Source organism: Gavialis gangeticus, unplaced genomic scaffold, assembly GCF_001723915.1.
Source record: "Gavialis gangeticus isolate Ggan-Ray unplaced genomic scaffold, GavGan_comp1, whole genome shotgun sequence".
NCBI classification, from domain to species: domain Eukaryota; kingdom Metazoa; phylum Chordata; order Crocodylia; family Gavialidae; genus Gavialis; species Gavialis gangeticus.
The window spans coordinates 5,584,757-5,605,122 of record NW_017729005.1 but is presented as its reverse complement, the minus strand read 5'-3'; the positions used below and the strand labels follow the sequence as shown (position 1 = coordinate 5,605,122).

The 20,366-nt window shown below is 45.9% G+C and overlaps 1 protein-coding gene across 3 annotated transcripts in view; it reads left to right on the top strand.

Annotated features, from left to right (window-relative positions):
• The first annotated feature begins 13,176 nt into the window (after positions 1 to 13,176).
• CUNH7orf31 (chromosome unknown C7orf31 homolog) overlaps positions 13,177 to 20,366 on the top strand; it is a 56,455-nt gene continuing 49,265 nt past the window's right edge. The window contains exons 1-2 of one of the 3 annotated variants that reach the window (XM_019508607.1): positions 13,177 to 13,221; positions 16,608 to 16,764. In XM_019508607.1, the coding sequence (XP_019364152.1) occupies positions 16,631 to 16,764 (134 nt within the window). In that variant the 5' untranslated portion in view covers positions 13,177 to 13,221; positions 16,608 to 16,630. Of the gene's footprint in view, positions 13,222 to 13,535; positions 13,689 to 14,355; positions 14,579 to 16,607; positions 16,765 to 20,366 lie in introns of those variants that run through there. The other 2 variants (XM_019508606.1, XM_019508605.1) reach the window with 2 other exon arrangements.

Here is a 20,366-nt window from a genome sequence, read left to right as displayed (position 1 = left end):
AATCAGACCTAGACAGGTTACAGGGGTGGGCGGATGAAAACAGGATGGGTTTCAACACTGAAAAGTGCAAGGTGATGCACCTGGGGAGGAAGAACCAGCAGCATACCTACAGGCTGGGGAACTCCCTTCCCATCAGTGCAGAGGCAGAGAAGGATCTTGGAGTCATTATTGATGCCAAAATGAACATGGGCCGACAGGGTGGGGATGCGGTCAGGAAGGCCAACCGTACCTTGTCATGCATCCACAGATGCATCTCAAGCAAGTCCAAGGAGGTGATCCTCCTCCTCTATGCAACACTGTTCAGGCCACAGTTGGAGTACTGCGTCCAGTTCTGGGCGCTGCACTTCAAGAGGGATGTGGACAACATGGAGAAGGTCCAGAGGAGGGCCACTCGCATGATCAGGGGGCAGCAGGGCAGGCCCTATGAGGAGAGGCTAAGGAACTGAACCTGTTCAGCCCCCACAAGAGAAGGCTGAGGGATCTTATGGCCATTTACAAACTAGTCAGAGGGGACCAGCAGGCACTGGGGGAGTCCCTGTTCCCCCGAGCACTACCAGGAGTGACTAGAAATAATGGTCACAAACTGGCAGAGGGTACATTTAGACTAGACATCAGGAGGCGCGACTTCACTGTCAGGGCGCTAGGATCTGGAACCAACTTCCAAGAGAAGTGGTGCTGGCTCCTACCCTGGAGGTCTTTAAGAGGAGGCTGGATGAACACCTTGCTGTGGTCATTTGACCCCAGTACTCTTTCCCGCCATGGCAAGGGGTCGGGTTTGATGATCTGCTCAGGTCCCTTCCAACTCTACCAACTATGAAACTATGACTTCTACTGCACATTAGCACAGAAAGCAAAGCCTGTGCTAATGCAGAGTAGATTTAGTCTAATGCACGGTAGTGTCACAGAAAAACTGTTAAGCTGCGCTAATGCTCAGTAGCACCAATTATGGTGCATTAAGTTAGTACCTGTCATTACAGGCGCTAAACTTAATGCACCATAATTATGGCATATTAATGAATATGTAGACATGCCCACTATGTATAAATCCATATTTTTTAGGCTGTATGTTGTTCTTCATTAACATAAACTGACATTCCTCTAACACTAGTATTAATCTAAGCAATAATCCTCAACTAGGGTGCTGTGGCCCTCTGGGGCTCCCTTGAGATCCTTTCAAGGGTGCCACCAAGTGCTACACAATGTTAGCAGTGTTAGGTATGCAAGAGATTTCAGATAGGAATTTGTGGTTGTAGCAGGGCACTAATATGTGCCTGCGCTTTTTAAGGGCAGAAGCTGCCTGGCCAGAGAGTCCTGCAGGCTAGGCAGAGTTCCGCAGCTGCAAGTTGCCTGTGCAACAGCCTAATGGGATGTTTGGCCAGCACCTGCAGGCAGTTAGATGACCAGAAGGAGGCAGGTCTCTGGGGACATGATACTATGATACTATGACATACAAGCTCAGGGCTGGACCTACCAGCTTCACTCTCTCTAGAGACTGCCAAGAGAAGGAGCAGCCTTAGAGAGCTACACAGAGACAGTTGGTCACCTGCTTTAATAAGGACTAAAGGTTCTAGAAGCCTACAAGGTACCTGGGACTAGGAGACGCACTGTCCTAACGTGAAGTTTTACCTTCTTAAAAGGGGCAGAACACAGTGTCCATTAGTATTGTTGTGTTGTAGCCCAGGGGCCTATGTTTGTGTTACTATTTTACAGGTGGTTTTGGGATGCGACTTTAGCGGGAGTAGGAGGCCTTACTAGTACCCAGAGGGCAGGGCACCCTATTGTGTCAAGCCCAGTGCCAAAATGGCACAGCTACATGGGCTGGAGGGCCCGGTGCCAAAGGGACGCAGAGACACAGGGACCAGAGGGCCTGGTGCCATATACAGATACATAGTAGATACAGGTTGGAGAGCCCAGCACCAGAGGGGCGCAACAGATGGGGACATGAAAAAGACCCAGCACAGGGGCAGAGTTCGGCTTCCAGAAAGGGCTAAGGGAGTCAACTATTCATATTACATCTGTGAGGCATGGGGCGTGGTAAAGCGGAGGTTTTGGAGCCATGCAATTAGCCCATAAGACTCAAGGTGTCCCGTGAGGCACTGTCTGAGAGAGAGGGACCCAGCAAGGGGTCCAAAGGCCAGTACAATCTAGCAAGGTTTTGTGGGACTGAGAGCCATACAAGGTTCAGAGGCAGCCTCCCTAAGTATTATTATTATACCAACAAGGGGTGGCAGGTGAAATAAGTAGGTACCCTTGGGACGGAGTTGGCCCAGTCACGGGGCACCAGGGAACGTCACGACCACCCGGAGACCTCCACCTGCCACAGTGGTGTTAAAAGAATTCTGACCCATTACAGTTTTTGCAGCAAAAGAACCATTCTATTATTTTTCTATAGTCAAAAACTAAGTGCAAATTGAGCTGGCATTTTCTGAGGAACTCCTTGAATCTAACAAGGGATGCTTTGAAACAAATAAAGTTGAGAACTGCTGGAATCTAAACAACTCCACTGGAATCAGTGAAGTTGTCTTTGTGTATAAGTAAGATAGTACTTGGAATACCAGGTTCCAGTTCCCAATGTCTGCCATTTCAAAATAAGGAATATTTATCACAGCTCATAAACACTTTGCATGAATTTTAAATTAAATACACTGAGGATGTATTAAAGGGGATAGTAAAGAAACTGCTCCCACGTTTTCTGCAAATTACCTAGTATATAGGCATAGACATTTGATCTAATATGATTTGATTAACCAGAAAAAATATACCAAACCATTGGCTTTCATATCAATAACATAACCTCATATTCCATGTCTATACAGTAAGGTTAAAATAATGGCAGCTATGTAATTTTCCCTTTCCACAATATAAAATGTCAGATGTTTGTATTAAGGTAAAGAGATATGCAGAAAGATAACTTATGAGTTATAACTGGTTTGTAAATACAATTCTTTATGCCTATCCTAAAAAGAAAGTTAAAGGAATTTATCATAAAATCACTCATTTGAAATTAAAATTCCAGTGTCTTTGCAAATCTGGTCTATGGCCACTGGAGGGCAGAAAGAATATTCTTTTTAAACCTAAAAATTTTTACTGAAGCAGCCAATGACTACTGCAGATGGAATGAAGTATAGCTTTAAAACATGTTTGTCATGTACTGTAGATTAGGATGGAAGTGTGCTAATTGAGATTTTTTCAGTTAAGAAAATATGTACATATACAAAGTCATTTTGACCCTGGCTATCTTAACTTCTTTTATGTCAAAGAATTTACTTAACGCTTGTAAAGATTATCTATTTTCCAGGTGTTCAGCAGTGCTATCTTCTGTCTTTTGACACTGGTATAAAGATAATCTATGATCCCTTTCACATAAAGGACCCCAGAATTAACTCTATGTTAAGTAAAGACATTTCAGGAATTCTCAACCACCTTGTTATACTTACCTTCCTTTATTACCATGGGATTATATTTCAGTTTGCAAAACAAGGTTTCTCTTGATATAATTTAATTTGCCTTTTATTCAGTTAGCTCATTGTCCTCTGTAACAGGGTCCTACACTATTACTAGGGAGACTGATTGGTTCAGGGTTTGCTGACACAACTACCTTCCCCCACACACACACACACCTTTTTCTTCATTTTCACTCCATCTCTCTCTCTTTACCCATACACACATTTCCCCTTTACCTTATCACATGGTCTGAATCAGTGGGCTTCTGGGTGCTGCCATAGATTGTGCTCAGGCTGAAGATGTGAAACAGGATGGCTGCCACATCCAGGGGCAAACAGAGCCTGACGACCCAGGAGCCAGAAGTGAAAGGTCAGGTGTCCCAGAGCTGGCTACATAAGCCCAAGTTGTGGCCAGAGAGGAGCAGTCTGGTGGAGTGAGTTGTTAAGGACACAAGCACAGACTGTGACAGGAGAAAACAGAAGCCAGGACCAGAAGGGAAGAGGCTCCTAGGAGCTGCAGCAGGTAGCAGGCATTCATTCGCTCCGAGCAGAGTGGGAGTGGTGGCCACATAAGATGATGGGAGATGTCATGTAGGGAAACTAGCTAAGTTCCCAGACTTATGTTTGTTTTCTTGCTTTTGATGGGACTCTGGTTTGCAACTGCATCAGGTAGAGTGAACCCTAGCAGAGCACAGGCGCCCCAAATCAGACTGAGGTGGGGAAAGAAGAGAAACCTGGAGAGCACCCAAGAGACACCAACATAGACCAGGGCAGTGGAGCTAAGGACTGGCTCTGAGCTCAGTTGGGAAGCGCCTGCTGAGCTGGGTAAACAGTAACCCTGTCTGGCTTAACTGCTAGCCTGGGACAAACTATGCTGAGCCTGAAGCCTATGGCCATGAATAGTGAGCCCAGAGCTACAAGGCACAGCTAGAGTAACAGTGGATGGGGGAAGTCAGTGCGGATCCCTGTCCAGACAGGAGCCAAATACTCCAGAGCCTGTTCCGCCAGGGAGACTGTTGTTGGCAACATATTCCATCAAGTCATGGCAGGCGAGACTCTAACAGAGGCAGGTCTGCAGTAGGCATGAAGCGGCTGGTGTAGAAGGGCCCAGAAGGTCAGCACCTGAGCCTCTGCACATAGGTATGCAAGAGATTTCAGATAGGAATTTGTGGTGTTAAGAGTCCTCTAAGGGTAAAAAGTATTTTATTCAGTAAGAAAAGATCTCTCCTTTTCCTGTCTCCATTGATTAAAACACATTAAATTTACTTGTGTTAATCTGGAGAGGTGACAGTTTAACTACTGCCACCTCATGTTTCTTTGCAGTCTCATTAGTTTGTTTTTGCATTAAGTAATTGTGAGACTGAAATGGCCATGTCCTGGGAGGATACATCTGCCAGTGTGCCTTGATTGATATATGGCTACCCAGAGATGGCCACCTACTCTATATGCCTTTTTTCTCCTTGTCAGTTTTACCTTAACATTAATCACTAGATTGTACTAAGAGTATAAAGAACTCATGTACCCTGAGGGAGCACTAAGAGATACAATGGCTAATGCTTCCTCAAGCTCAGAGGTGTGCAATTTGTGACACCTCTTTAAAAGGCTCTTCCTTGTCCCTTGCCCAGAACAGTCAGCCAGTTCTGGTAACTAACACACTGGAATTTCAGAGCCATAATTCTGCCATTTCTCTGCCCTGCTTTTTACCCCCTTTCCACTGAACTACACTAATATGGGAAGCATTTTAGCAATTGTTTTTAGGTATGGAAGGAAAAAGATTGAGATTCTGTTTAAATCGCACTGATACATCAGTCCTACATCAGATTGGCACCGATATAAAGAAAATTGACTGTACTGGAAATTGGCTTTTTTTGCCTGAAGTGGCCAATAATTTGGCCGATAAATGCCCCATGCATGCATGCAGCATGTAGGCAGCAAGGAGCACAGCCTGGCAGCTTGAGACCTGCATCCAGCTGGTAAGTCTGTTGTGGGGGAAGGGGAAAGAAAGGGGTGTGGAGAGAGGCAGATCAAAGTCCCTGTGGTGAGGGAGGGAGTGGGGCTGGCGCTGAGGCAGGCACTGCCCAGCCAGGGTGGGGTGGGACAGGGCGCAGAACAAAGCCCCAGCTCATCTGGGGGGAGTGAGGGGTGTGGCTCCTGCCGCTGCACACACCCCATAAGGGAATGGGGGATGCCCCCCCAGATGTGCGCAGGGCAGGGCAGGCTGCCACCACAGGCTGGGGCTGGGACTGTGTTATGCTCTTCCCGGCAAGGGTTGGGCCAGGCTGCGCTTGGGGCAGGGCAGAGAGTGGTGCTGGGAGGAGGGGCTGCAGCTCTTCCATAGTCCCTCCCAGCACCACTGCCACATGCCCCAAGTGCAGCCCGACCCAGCCCTTGCTGGGAAGAGCCCAGTGCTGCCCCAGTCCCAGCCTGCAGCAGCAGCCCACCCCACGCAGATCCAGAGGCTTATACCACCCATGCTTTCCCAAGGTGTGTGCAGTGGCAGGAGCCACTCCCACCCCCCAGATGAGCCACAGCTCCATCCCATGCCCACCCCACCCTACCCCGGCTGGACAGCGCCTGCTCCAGCCCCTCCCTCACTGTGGGGGCCTTGAACTGCCTCCTGCAACACTTCCCTTCCCCCTCCCCTTCCACCACAACAGACTTACCAGCTGAACACTGATCTTCAAACTGCTGGCCTGCATACTGGAAATTGGATCGGTATCAGCCGATATGCCTCCTTAAAAATCGGCTATCAGTATCAGCCCCAGAAATCCCTATCGGTGTACCCCTAATTCTGTTGAAAGGAAGGATGAGAGAAACTCCTCCATAATGCACAAGATCCTTACTTTTGGTCTGGAGAGTTGCTTGGGTGAGCCCCAGGAAATGGAGTAAGTTTGAATGAAAATAACAGATAGCCAACACGTTGTGGAACCTCATAACTAGAGTTAAGCACTGTAATGTTAAGTTCAGCGCAAGGCTTTTAAATGTTGCTTCAATACCAGATTGAAATCAACTTTTCTCAAATATTGTGAACAACTTGGAAGGTGTTCTCAAAATTTCACATTCTTCTCAGACACTGCCTCCTGCCTCCTTTGCTTCTGACTTGCACAGGATTTAAAAATTGTTGTCTACTAAGTTTGTTTCTTGTTTGTAAGGACCAAACACCTCAAGTAATAAGGAAAGTCTTCTGCACCTAGACCTAGCTTTGTAATAGGGAAAGCTTATATCTGGCAGCTAGACATAAGCTGCCTTACTGGCTGAAAGTCGATCCTGCCCTAAACAAAGTTTGAAAAACAGCAGAGCAGAAATGGTGAATTATCTGTACATGGAGTCTCCAGGTGAGCACGTATACCACACTGAATCCAGCAACTTGCCTTAATTTCAGTCTCTCCTCTTGCTCCCTATTCATGGTATTTGTGTTCAGTTTCTGAGTTTTGGATTATTTCCAACCATGACTCTCAGCTCCTGACCCTGCTGTGACTCAGTCTTCCTTTCCCAGTCATGAACTGCAGCTTCCATATTCTGGATCCTTACCTATGAAATGCTTCTGACCACTACTCTGGCCCTCTGATATTAGCATGTTCCTGAGCATGTCTTCACTATCCAGCCTCCAACTTGACCATTAGCTCCAGATTCCACCTGAGACCATGTCCCAATTCCTGACTCAGGTTCTAAACCCTGGTCCTAACTACTAGATGTAATTGCCCATGAGCTAATTGTACTTTCAGGGAATTTTTACACATGCTTCAGGAGTGGGAGTGGGGGAGGGCACTGTAATTAGACCAGCTCCAAGAGCCACTCTAATTAGTGTGCCCACAGAGTTGCATGTATCGGCGTCCCCATACTTCAAAATGGCAGTGGCCCTGATTAAAGCACCCCCACCACCATTTTGAAGTATGGGCACACCAATACATGAGACATTGAGGCTGACTGGAGTGTGGTAATTACCATGCTCCAGGACACTTGATTAATCAAGTCTGCTCCAATGCACTCTAATTACAGCACTGCTGGACACAGAGCTTGTCCAGACCTATGTGTAAAATTTACATTACTAAATTATAATAACAGTGCCTCTTGCACAAGAAGGCAAACTCATGATTGGGATCACTTGAAATACAACAATGCAGTTGATCTCATCTCTGGCTTTTGGTATCGAGTACCCCCTATGTCTAACTACTTTAAATCAGTCATAAATAGTATCCCCTTTAAAAATGATTGCCTCTCCCTTGTTACCACATTCCTTCCCAATCTAGGCTCCTATGCCAGTCGAAAAATATTTTGGGATCTGCCCTGTTATAACAATGAATCATACAGTGCCTCACAGTCTATAATCTAAGGTGTTTGATTCAAGTAATCAAGCCCTATTGCAGTTAATTGAACAGTAAACCTCTGGAGCAATCAACGGTTTTGTGCATGTCAGTTTCACCGACAACCACCAGGGCTGGATCCGAACAGTTAACAACCACAACACAACCAAAGGACAATGACCCTCCACCCCGTTGGCTTTGTCCGGGCTCTGATCGTCCTCCCATCAAGAAAACATGCTTTGAAGAAGGAGTATAAGAGAGAAGTGAAGTTGCCAGAAAAGGAGAGAAAAACCATGTCAACCCATCGTAACCAATGCCTGGCTGACCAGACTTGGCAATGGATCCAAACTCGGTGAAAACCTGTAAAGCCCAAGACCGCTTCCTGGCCCGTGTTGGTGAGAAAACACTATTACGGCAAAAAATATACTGGACTTGATTATAGCTTGTTTATGTGTAAGTTACAATACCCTACCTGTCATTTTCCTATAAGCTCGTTATTCAATTAATAAAGCCTTTCTGCTAATTATTGATGGAAGTGGCATGTCAGTCCTCATAAGCACTATGTTAAAGTTCCCATTTTAACTGCAACAAGTGCATCTGAGCAGCCTCCGCACTTGTGTAAAGGCACAGGTAGAGACTGGGGTAAGTGGACCCATGCCCTGTCACCTCCCATGAAACAGGTTCTAGTGAGTAGCCTGGCAATGTATGGAATGCTATAGCTATTTACATAAAGCCACTGAGCCTCTGGCCTAGCACCAATATCCCCTGGCAACACATCTGCAGTAAATCTTCACTACCAGACAATACCCTGGGAGTTCCTGAGATTTTATTATTTGTTTTCCTAGGAAATTTTATGTGGTGCTGAGAATGATATGTACACAAAAAGCTCTGTTATCTGGCATCCCCCGGGATGCTGGATAACAAAATATGCCGGTTAATTGAGTGGCCCCGTTCGCCGCTTCTCACGCCGTGTCTGGGGCGTCCCTCTGCCCCTCCCGCAGCATTGCCGCCCCTTCCACGGTGCCCTGCGGGTCGCACGGGACAGGGAGGTGGGTTCTGCACAGCCCCACACAGCCTATTATGCCCCCAGGCCATGAGGGCTCAGCAGCCCAGGCTGCTTTGCCCCAAGCAATGGGGGCTTGGAGAAACCAGAAGTGCCACGGTGGACACTTCTGGTTTCACTTTATCTTACAAGCCAGCATGCCAGTTAGTGGAGCATGCCGGCTTGTAAGATGCTGGGTAACAAAACTTTAACTGTATTTCCTTGGCCTTGCCTACTCCTTCCTCGGGCCTGACTGGTTTCATTCCCCAGAGAAGCCCCTCTTATCCTATGGAGAGAGGATAACGTTGAAGAGGTGCATTCACCCTTTCTGAACAAATTGACAAAATTCATGTGTGTTGATTTCTTCTATCAGTGGAACAGAGGAGATGATGGAAACAGCTCAGCCCATTTTTTACAACAAAGCATTTAGAAGCAAATAATACAGTTCAAACATTTAACATATTAAAACCTAACATACAAACCTTCATAGTCACTAGAATAGGAAACGTGTCATTTTTTCCACATTGCACAGTTAAAAATGAGATTTTGCTCAGCTTTTCTTCAAGGTTTCTTCAATGTTATGCTGATATGAAGCATGGAATATTTCCACTGAAAGTAAAAATTCTGCAGAAAGTAATTAGCTTGTGAACTCTGGAAGCATATGATAGATGTCTCAAGAGATTTTAACTTTAGCATTAGTATACCACATAAACATTAAATTGTACTTCACCGAGCCATGCTAACAGTAATCTGATGTTCCAAAAATATAATGAATAAATTACGGGGTCTTCTGGATGATAGCACAACAGAGTATTTAATGTGTTTTCAGAGTTGCTATTTGTACACTTTCACTTGCCAAAAAATTGCTTCCAGTATTCTTCCATCTTTTCCTCCAATTATGCCTATCAAGCTACTGAATGAGAAACAGAACAAAAGTTTTCCTCTTAATCACATCACATTATTTTGACTCCAATTCAATTCAAATAAGACACATGGGGGTGGGGTGTAGGGTAGGGGAAATTAGCAGAATAAAGCAAAGCAGATCCAGAAATATCAGGAGCTCTGTTAAGCACAGAAAGAACGAAGCTGGATTAGACCAGCAATCCATCAAGTCCAGGGTTGTCACTGACAATAGCCAGAAATTAGTGTTTCAAAAAATGGTGTAAGAAATCTGCAGTAGGCAGGAGGCAAAGAACAACTGCTGACTTTAGGAGGGCATAAGGGATGCTGACTGGCAAAGTCCTTCCCATATCATGGCTGGTCTATATTTACACATTTTTGATAACTGAGTTAGCACCCATATCCATTCAATCCATTCTTCACAACTATGCTAAAAACCAGTAGTATTCTGTCAGAACGTGAATTCGCCTTGGTCTACGTCAACAGTTGCATCATGGTTAGTATTATGTTGATTATCTTGATTTTTCTAAATGTGTCCAGCTACAGTGGTGTTGGAGTGAAGTTGTACCTGTGATGGTCCAGGAATATGAGAGAGGCAAGCATTTCTTAGCGTGCTATCTTTTATTGGACCAACTGCATAGTTGGGATAGAGTTAGACAAGCTTACTTGTTAGACAAATTAGATGGAGTTAGACAAGTTAGAGCAGGGGTGAGCAACATACCGTCTGCAGGCCGGATTTGGCCTGCGAAGGGACTTTGTCTGGCCCGTGGCAGGTCCCTCGGTCCCGCCTGGCCCAGACGCTGTCTGGTCCATGGCATGTCGTGCCACCCCCTGGGCATGCAGCGGGGCTGGGGTAGTTCTGCAACTGAACTGACTTTATAGGCAGCCCAGGCAGTGGCAGCTCCTTCCTGCTGTAGCTGCTGCTGGCCCCAGCCCTGTGGTGCTGGCAGAGACCTGCATGCACAGCCCCGACCCTGATCCACCCCATGCCCGCTCTGGACTTGGCCTGGCAGAGCAGACTGTCTTTTCCCATTCAGTTTCTTGCACACGCAGCCCTGGCCCCAGCCCTGAGCAGCCCCATGCCTGCTCCAGACTGCCCATCCATACTGAGCAGCGTTTGGGCGGAAGCTGCTGCTTGGCACAGGGGAAAAGCAGCCCCTCTCCCCTTTGCCACTGTCAGACCCTTCTTGCTGCAGACATCCAGAGCCTGCATCCGGGCTGCCCTGCAGCTCCTCCACACTGCCACCACTGTCCTACTGGGCAGCCCGGAGGCAGTAGTGATGGCAGTGGAAAAGAGCCACAGGGTAGCCTGGGCACAGGCTCTGGGTGGCTGCAGCAAGAAGGGCCAAGCAGCAGTGAAGGGGAGGGGACACGTTTCCCTAGTGTCAAGCAGCAGCTTCTGCCCAGATGCTGCCACTGCTTAGCATGCGCAAGTGGTCCAGAGCAGGTATGGGGCAGGCTAGGGTCAGCGCTATGTGCATGGGTTCTAGCTGGTCCTCTCTAGGTGGGGCAAGTCCAAAGCAGGTGCGGGGTAAGCTAGGGTCAGGGCTAGGGCTGGGACTCTGTCTGTGCCTGTTGGCAGTGGCAGGGAGGAACTGCAGGGCATGTGGGCTCCAGCCTGTTGCGGGAGGGAAGGGAGAGGTTGACCAGCCTGCAGCAGCTCCCCAGAACTGCCCATGTGGCCTGCAGGCCCAAATAATTGCCTGCATCTATGTTGGAGAATTAGACAAGCAAAACATTCTTCATCAGGTCTGAGGAGCTCCTTACTTCAAATATAGTAAAATCTTGTAAGGTAGGTAAGCCCTCATGATCTCAGAAGTGAAGAAGAACATCAGCTACCCCTTTCTTACACCCCATTCTTCAGAATCTCAAGATACTAATTATCACACACAGAAAACCTGTGCTGCCACACTTACCTCTTCAAACACTAGAACCTAGTAACATGCTGCCTACATCACTAACTGCACTGTATTCATATCCTCAGAAGGTACAACTTCCTGTCATTGTGATGTCAGAGACCAGTTTGAAGACAGACAAGAATGTGGTCACAGGATACTGCACTGAGCCAAAAGGTAGGCTTGAGTTCACCGTCTTTTCCCATTTAGTTTTCCCGTAGTAAATTATTGTTCAGATTAACAGACACAAGAATTTTAGAGGACAGGGAATGATTGTTATCAAACTGGTCTCCTCTGATTGAGGTCTCTTTTGGTAACAGGTTAATACAATGTCTGAAAAGGCCTAGTACATGTTACATTCATGAAGTCCATTTTATTTAATTCATAGTAAACAGTTCCAGCATTCTTCAAAATGTTAAATGTAATATCCCTTCTATGCTGCTTGTAACAACACCTTAGAAGGAAACCTGAAATCATACTGTATTTACTTATCCAGTCCACTATTACTCTTATCAAGAAAGGGACTGCCATGGGACTAGTGAATAAATACCAAACTGGTCACAGTGAGCACCATATGAAAACAAGGGAAGTCCACCAACACCTAATGGCCCATGGGGCTGGCACATAAGGAAGTGAAGTGGCTAGCATTTTCTCTGGCTGCTTTCAACTCCCCAGCCTGATCTAATCTATAACAAAGATTTTCAATGTTTTTAGGCTCAAGCCACCCCTGGAAAGACCTGAGACACCCAGAAAATGCCAGCTCTTAGTTGTCACTCTTTTTACTGACTACAGAAAAATAATAGAGCAGTTTTTCAGTTGTGAAGAACTCAGAAAGATCACAAGAATGGATTTCCATTTGACAGTCAGGTTTTTCATGTGAATCACACTTGCGCACCTAACAGTGCTAACACAGCGTGGCACCCTTGAAAGGATCTCAAGGCACCCTGGGGTGCCATGGCACCTTGGTTGAGTCACTACCCATAGGGTGCCTGCCTGGCTCTCTACCAGACTCCAAACAAACAGGACTATCTCTCCCCAGCCAGTGGCAAGGTACTCTTTTACAGCTGGGCTGACACAGGTCTTTGGCACCAGCCCAGCCAAGCTCCAACTCCTGCTGTGGCAACCTGACAACCGTTTTGCCACTTCATCTTGCATGCAAATTTTAGGGGAACACAAATGAGATGGATGCAAAGTCAGGGGCATAGTAAAGTCAGTGAGCCGTCCAGATTGTGGACCTCTCCCCCAGTCAGCTGCTTCTCACAGCTGCAGGGTGGCACGGTATTTCTCGGGGGAAACTCAAATGACAATGTCCCCCTGACTCCACTGCCACCGCTCTGGGGCAGCGGCCGGCTCTCGCTACAGGGGTCGGAACCGGGAAACAAGGAAACCGCAGGGACGACACGCTCTAACTCCACCCCGGGACAGGGCAACAGTGGGTCCCGCGCACGCGCACATCCCCCGCGCTCGCCGCTCACTGGCTGCGCTGCCTTCCAGGACTGCACGCGGATTGGACTCTGCTTCCGGGGGGCGGGCCTGGTTGCCTAGGTCACGACGCTTGAGTGGGAGGGGGCGTAAGGGCTTGACGCGCCTGAGCAGCGCGAGGAGAGCAAGGGGTGGGGAAGTTGGTTGGGCTGTGGGTACGTGACGTCATGGCTCTGCGCGGGGGTGGGGTGTGCGCAGGGTTTGAGTCTGGGCGCGGGGTAGGCTCCGCGGGTGGCTAAGTACTGCAGGGCTGGGGCATGGGGCTCGGAAGCCAGTGTTAGGAGGCCTCATCCAGCCGATGCGGAGGAAATGGGACTCGCGCTTGGAGAGGGTCTGGGGCTAATTTGGGGCATGCATGTCAAAAAGGCTCCGCGGGTGGCTAAGTACTGCACCCAAACATTTCAGGATTTGAGTGCTGTGGTATTATGCTCTTGATATTGCCAGTTTGAGTATCCTGTAGGTGCAGTGATGTGGGGCTGGCATAGTGGAGTGAGTGAGTATTCTGGCTCACACCCTGCAGAATGAAGTTAAAATTGTTCCTCTCAAGACATCCAGACTCTTACTCCATTAATGATGCCAGCTCACCATCTGCCTGTTCTGCATTAAAAATGAGGACCTTAAGGTACACACTTAATATTTTGAGTCACAAATAAGCTTCTGATGATTAGAGCACTAGATTTGGCTGTTACCTGGGTTTTCTAATAGTACTTTTGAGGAAGCTGGCTCAATGTCTACTGACATTTAGATAATTGGTTACAGAATTGTAGGGCCTGATTCTGCTGTGGGCTAACAGCCTACAGCATCTTGGTCTTCAGGACTTTAGCTCTTTAATAAGAATTTAAAAATGTCTGTTGCATGTGTTGTGCAATGATAGCATGAGACAGGGGAGCAGAAAAAGCTTAGAAGACTGTTCAGCTCTCACCCTTCGTAGTGACTTTAGAAACTTGAATTTTGGCACCCTTGCTAATGCTACAAATAGGGGAGAAGTCCATCTTCTGTGGGCTTTAAGAGGCATACACGGCTATGGCTCTGCTTCAGGACATCAGTGCCCAAGATGAGCCTTCTAGCATTCCAGGGTGCCCCTTTTCCCAGGAATCTTAGGCTTGTCTTGCAAATCTTAAAAGATTGGGAGGAGAAGGTGGGATTTGGAGGTAGGGCAGCAGTGGGCTACGCAGTGCAAAATGGGGGATTTGAGGAGTAGTGCACTGTTGGAGATGAGAGAATGGGTGTATACCTGGCTTCGGCTGCATTCATTAGTGGAAGTCCACAAAACGGCACCATACGCTAGTTTAGGGGAATCTGGTCCCATCTCTGTCATTAACAATATGGGCAACTCTCAGGAAAATAATTTCACCTCCCTGTGCTTCCATTTCCCCATCTGTAAAACAGGGGTTGACTTATTTTTTGTAAAGAGCTTAAGAACTTGAGATCCACTGAGATAAAGCATTGCAGGAGGGTCAGATATTATTAGTATTAAAGTCCCCTCTGAGCTGTGGGACACTTGTTGAGAAGGTAAGAAAACTAAGACTTTCCCATCTTCAAATCTTTTCTGCTTTGAGCAGCCCCCAAGTACTGCCTGCCAAACTTGATTCCATCCCATTGGCTTGTTGCAACGGATGCCCACCTTTTCTCTCTAATTCTCGATTAGAGGCCCATTACTTCTTAATTCCCTCCCTTCCATTCCTTCCTCCCCCTTCCCCACACCCAAATTGACCCTGTCCTGACTCCTCATGAGCTCCATATGGAGGATGTTTCCATGAATTTAAGGGTGTGTGTCAGGAAAGTGCTCCCAAGCAGCTTGGAGGTGCATAAGTGCCTCTTAGCTTCCTCTGTCTGATGAGCTTCCCATTTTTAGTCAGAAGTGAATCCTACTGCTGCAAAGAGGGAACTCTCCTCTTGTCAGCACGGAGGTGGAAAAGGATCTGGGAGTCATTATTGACTCCAAGATGAACATGAGTCGGCAATGTGGGGAGGCGGTTAGGAAGGCCAACTGCACCTTGTCGTGCATCCACAGATGCATCTCGAGCAGGTGATCCTCCCCCTCTATGCGGCACTGGTCAGGCCGCAGCTGGAGTACTGCGTCCAGTTCTGGGCGCCGCGCTTTAAGAGGGATGTGGACAGCATCGAGAGGGTCCAGAGGAGGGCCACTCGTATGATCAAGGGACAGCAGGGTAGGTCCTATGAGGAAAGGTTGCAGGACCTGAACCTGTTCAGCCTTCAAAAGAGAAGGCTGAGGGGGGATCTTGTGGCCTGTTATAAACTGGTTAGGGGGGATCAGCAGGCGCTGGGGGAGTCCCTGTTCCCCCGAGCGCCGCAAGGAGTGACCAGGAACAATGGTCACAAGCTGGCGGAGGGAAGGTTTAAGTTGGACATCAGGAGGCGCTACTTCACGGTCAGGGCGGCTAGAGTCTGGAACCAGCTTCCAAGTGAGGTGGTGCAGGCTCCCACCCTGGGGGTTTTTAAGAGGAGGTTGGATGACCACCTTACTGGGGTCATTTGACCCCAGTGCTCTTCCTGCCATGGCAGGGGGTCGGACTAGATGATCTGCTCAGGTCCCTTCCGACCCTAGAAACTATGAAAGTTCAGAAAGGTTTGCTGGGTGGAGAAGGGAAGGAAAACAAATGTTTCCCCCATTTCGTCCTCTGAACTTCTACCATGTGTTCTCTTTTTCCAACATATCACTTGTGGGGATAAATAGATATATCCAGGGAGCAGGCATCTTTTGAGAAGCATGAAGGTTCTGTTAGAAATCAGAAGGTTGCAAGAAAAGGCATTTTCAGTAGTATGCAATGCCAGAGGAGGTGGATGTAAGCAAAAGAGTTTTCTTTCATCCTCTACCTTGGGGAGCCTCTTGCTGCTGTGAGCCACAGAAGCTTTGTTGGCTAGAGAAGGAAATCACTAGTCCTGAACCCTGCCTTCCACACTGTATCTGAGCTGCTCCCATTAATCAGAATGGTAGCACTTGGCACAGGTGTAAATGACTGCACAGGTTTCTAGGCAGTGAAGAGTTTTGCATGAATCCTTTCACCAAAGAGCTTTCTAAAGTATTTACACTACCTGTACCACCACTGAAATGCAAATACCTCTAGAATGAGAGGGTAGAAAACCAGTATTCCTGAGCCTACAGCATAAGGAATATGTAATGAAACATTTCATGGGGTCATTTTTTGTCCATGCAGAGTAGACATAACCTTTTGGTTTAAGGGTGACCAAAAATAACTAATGATGTTTTCAGAATCCGAATTCCATAGAAAGATTTTTCTCTGCTATTTGTTAAAAGCTTTTTTTTGGCTATTTATTGTTTATTAGTAGAGCAAAATCATAGTGTTCCATTCTTGTATAAGAAATATCTTTTGTTTGTGTCTGATGGTGTAATCTGACACAAGTGGCGAGCCACAATAATAAGACAGGCAGTGTTTCCTAGGCTGAGCTGCGTCAGAGTTCAGCAGAATCTGCTTGTGTTGCTTTCTCAGACTTTATCGAGACACAGCGACTGATTCTTGTTGAGATTTAACCTTTTATCTGTGTATCTTCCCTACAGGCCTAGCAGCTCAAATATGAAGAATGGCACTGCTACATGCTCTGCCCTTCTACTGCAGAGAAACAGAGGGAACAGACACCTTATCAAAAACCTTAGAGTCTAATGAGGTATTGTCTCCATTTCAAATTCCACCACGGCCAACTGTGTCACAAGATAGGTAAGAAAATAACACCTGAAAGAAAACGTACTTTCTTGAACGTTTTAAATTGGAGGGAATTAAATTCTATTCCCATGTTTACCATGTGGTATTGATGGAGTCACAGAACTTTGCCATAAGTGTTTGTCTGTAAAAACTAGATTCTGCAAGTTGAATTTTGGTAGCTTGATATAAAAATGTCTCATCTTGCACAATAACCTGGTAGCTGCTTAGAAAGGATGTTGATTGCACTGAAAGCCAATTGATAGAATACATCAAGGTGCAAAAGCTGTATCCTGAAATGCAGTTTTAATAAAGAATTTAGGAAACTATACATTATACTTCCAACTTATGAAAAAGATGCAGATAATTTTACGTGATAAGTCTGCATTTTACAATAATAGTAGTCTATGATCAAAAGGCTTCAAGGATTGGTATTTAACTACAAGTTATGGGCAGAATTACAACTTTCAGTGATATGCAAGATGAGGCAAAATTTGGTATTATAATTCAGGAAATCTTGGCATTGATCAAGATGGGAATCCTTTACAGATACAAGTTTCCTGTCCTTTGCACAGACTAATATTTGTCTAATGTTCTTCCACATAAGTGTTTCTCAGCAATAGGGAACTAAATTTGTTATTTCCACCTCACTTAACTTCCTGTGTTACATATTTTCACTGTTTTTTTTTCCCATTTAAATTTAAAGAATGATGTCTTTATAATTAGTCTTCAGTATGAAAATACTAGACTCTAGGACTCTAGTCCTCCTGCCTGTCAAACTGCCACCTGATTTAAGTATCTTCACTAAGCAACTTTTTAAGCTATTTCACTCTCTGTGTTTTTGTATATTGTAGTGTGAGTCTTATGTGAATTGTTATAAAGGTGATGTACTTAAAGCTTGGGGAATTAAAAGCCTGGTGAAAATCTCACTGAACACAGCAGTTATTGGATCAGTGCCCTACAACTAGAGGAATTGGCTGGGTGAAAGGAGTTTCTTACAAAGATGCAAATATTTTTTTTTCTGGTTCTATGGGCAGTGTGGCTGGTGGTCCCTGCGAGCAGCACACAGCCCCAGGGTGACAGCCCAGAGCTGCCCTAAAGCACATGGCCCCACACCAAGCTGAGCCACAGTAGCACGTTGTGGCAGAGGCTGGATGGATACGTGGTGGCTGGGGCCAAGCTGCGCTGCTAGAGGGTCTTGGCTAGAGGATCTTGTTCCTTTCCACAGCCCCTGGGACCTTATTTGAAGTGCAGAGCCCTTAAAACTTTAACTGAAGTCAGTGAGAGTTGTGCTTTGTGCATATGAAGTGCTGTATCATACTGTGTATTCCGAAAAATCAGGTCCTACTTGCTTTGAATTAAGTACCCAGTATTAATGAATGTTTTAGATGGAAATCTCACTGTGCTTCTGTTTTCCACTGGGGATAAGATCACCCCTCCCACCCGATTAGGGGAGTTGTGAAGAAGGTTTTATGTTTGTGAAGACTCTGTTGTAGCACTGAGCACCACAGAAAAGCTCATGAGGAGTGTAATAACATTGTCTTCAGAGCAGGCCTTGAATATTGTGGAGTAAATAAGGCCTGGGATAATACATAGAATAACAAAGAGAAAACAAAACAATTATTAGCCGCTCATTAAGTGAATATTATCAATCTGATGCAGAGTATCTCTGGAAAAAACTAGCAAATGATCATGAGTTTAAAGTGCAGATAGAATACATATGCATGAGGAGCCTGATTAAAGTTTGACAGGCAACCTTAATTCTGTTTTTTCTTAACTTTTTGCTCACTTGACCTTGCCAGTGTGATATTTTAGTATACTTCATTGTGTCATGGATGAATGAGTAGTGTAATTTGAACCACTTGGTGGCCAGATTCTTGTTTGTACTGTTGCCCCTTCCTGCTATTCAGGCAAAGCAAAAAGGCCCAACGTGACTTAACCTCTTGATGATTCCCCCAAATGGGGCAGAGACAGCACAGATGTCTCTAACTCACATTCCCTTTGCAGTGAGGTTTCATCCCTGCCTTGTCTGGCTAGCCAAAAGGAGCATTGCAGCAATGTTACTACCTTCTGGTTACTAAAGCCAGAATTTTGCCCAGGCCAAAATGGCTCCTAGGCAGCCCCAGTGTCAGGGGAGCAGAAAAGTGACATACAGCTACCTTGCCCCTTTCTACTTGGGTGATTCACTAAATAGTTTTGTAATCCCTGGAAGCCATTACTCAGACTTCTGGCAGTGGGAATGTAGTAGGCATCAGAGGTACAGGATCTTTGATTTTTCTGTCATATACTTACCTTTCCTTTTACAGTCAACTTCTGCCCCACACTGTGTAAGTTATATTAAGTTTGCACACCTATCAGAACTAATTCTTCAGAGGTTTTTTTTTTCCTCTGTGAACATTGGATGGCAAAAGCTCCCTTGGTGATCCACACTGGTATCCTAAATGAGACAAGATGCAGAACACTGGAAAATTACGCTCACTGGGTTCCAAATTAGTGCTATTTACACAGCTTTTAATTCTTACACTTCAGGTCATGATCCTACCCCTTCTTCCCTCTTCTCCCCACCCCCCAAACTCTCTACCAATTCAGTTTCTTGAAGCACTTGAGTCGTCTTCAGAGGCCTCTATTTCAAGTAATGAATCAAGTCAGATCCTTTTTGTTTATGGGCTACAGTGAACTCATTTCTTATAACCAAACATTCACGTGCTACTCAGATGAGTTGCCAAAGATGAGGCAAGTTTGTAGGCAAAAGTACAATTTAATGAAAGGCTGCAGTAATAAACTGTTGGCTTAATTTGCAAATGTGTGCAACCCAAAGAAATGAAAGTTGTTTTAGTTCTAATTATTAGTCTTCCACAGTTTGTCTCACTGGGCGCTTGTACACATAATGAAAATTGCCCCTTTTGAGGTTTTATTGCATCACACTTTACACGTACAGGGTTTTTTGCAGTTTAAATGAGTCTGTTGCAGTGCAAAATAAACCATGTCCCGATTGTATTTTAGTTTGCATCAACGTAAATTGCAACAATACAGCCATTGATCTCTTGTGTATACATGTGAATTCACTGAATGACATGTAATGAGCCCCTTTGTCCACTAGATGCCACTACAGTTTTTGTGTAGTGTCACAGGCCAGCTGGGCACTGTGAGTATATCAATTTAGTTGCAAACTGACTGAGCACTGCAACTTCATTAACCACTGGACTCTTTCGTTCGGGATCAAGGAGGTGATGTTGGGAAGGAAAGCAATGACAAGTTTCACTTATAAAAAAGAATACATTTTACGTATGACAACAAAAGATATAGTTTGGACATGTAATAGTTAATAAACAGGTAGCCAGGAGCAGTTTTATTTCCTGGTAAAAAGCAAATTGCAGCTGCATGTGGGATGTCCAAAAGGGCACCCCTCGTGGGCCTAGAAGTCAGTACATGGCTTGTTGATTAGCTACACTTTGCAGATGTTTTTGGTGCCAAAACTTGCAAAACACCATCTAGAACACACATGGCCATAAGATACAAAGTTGCCAGCAGGTCTGGTGTCCAAAGCTTGTGCACCCAAAAGAGGGTTGGGAGTGGGGCACCTTCCCTGGACCCATTTGCCTCAATATACCTTGGATTAA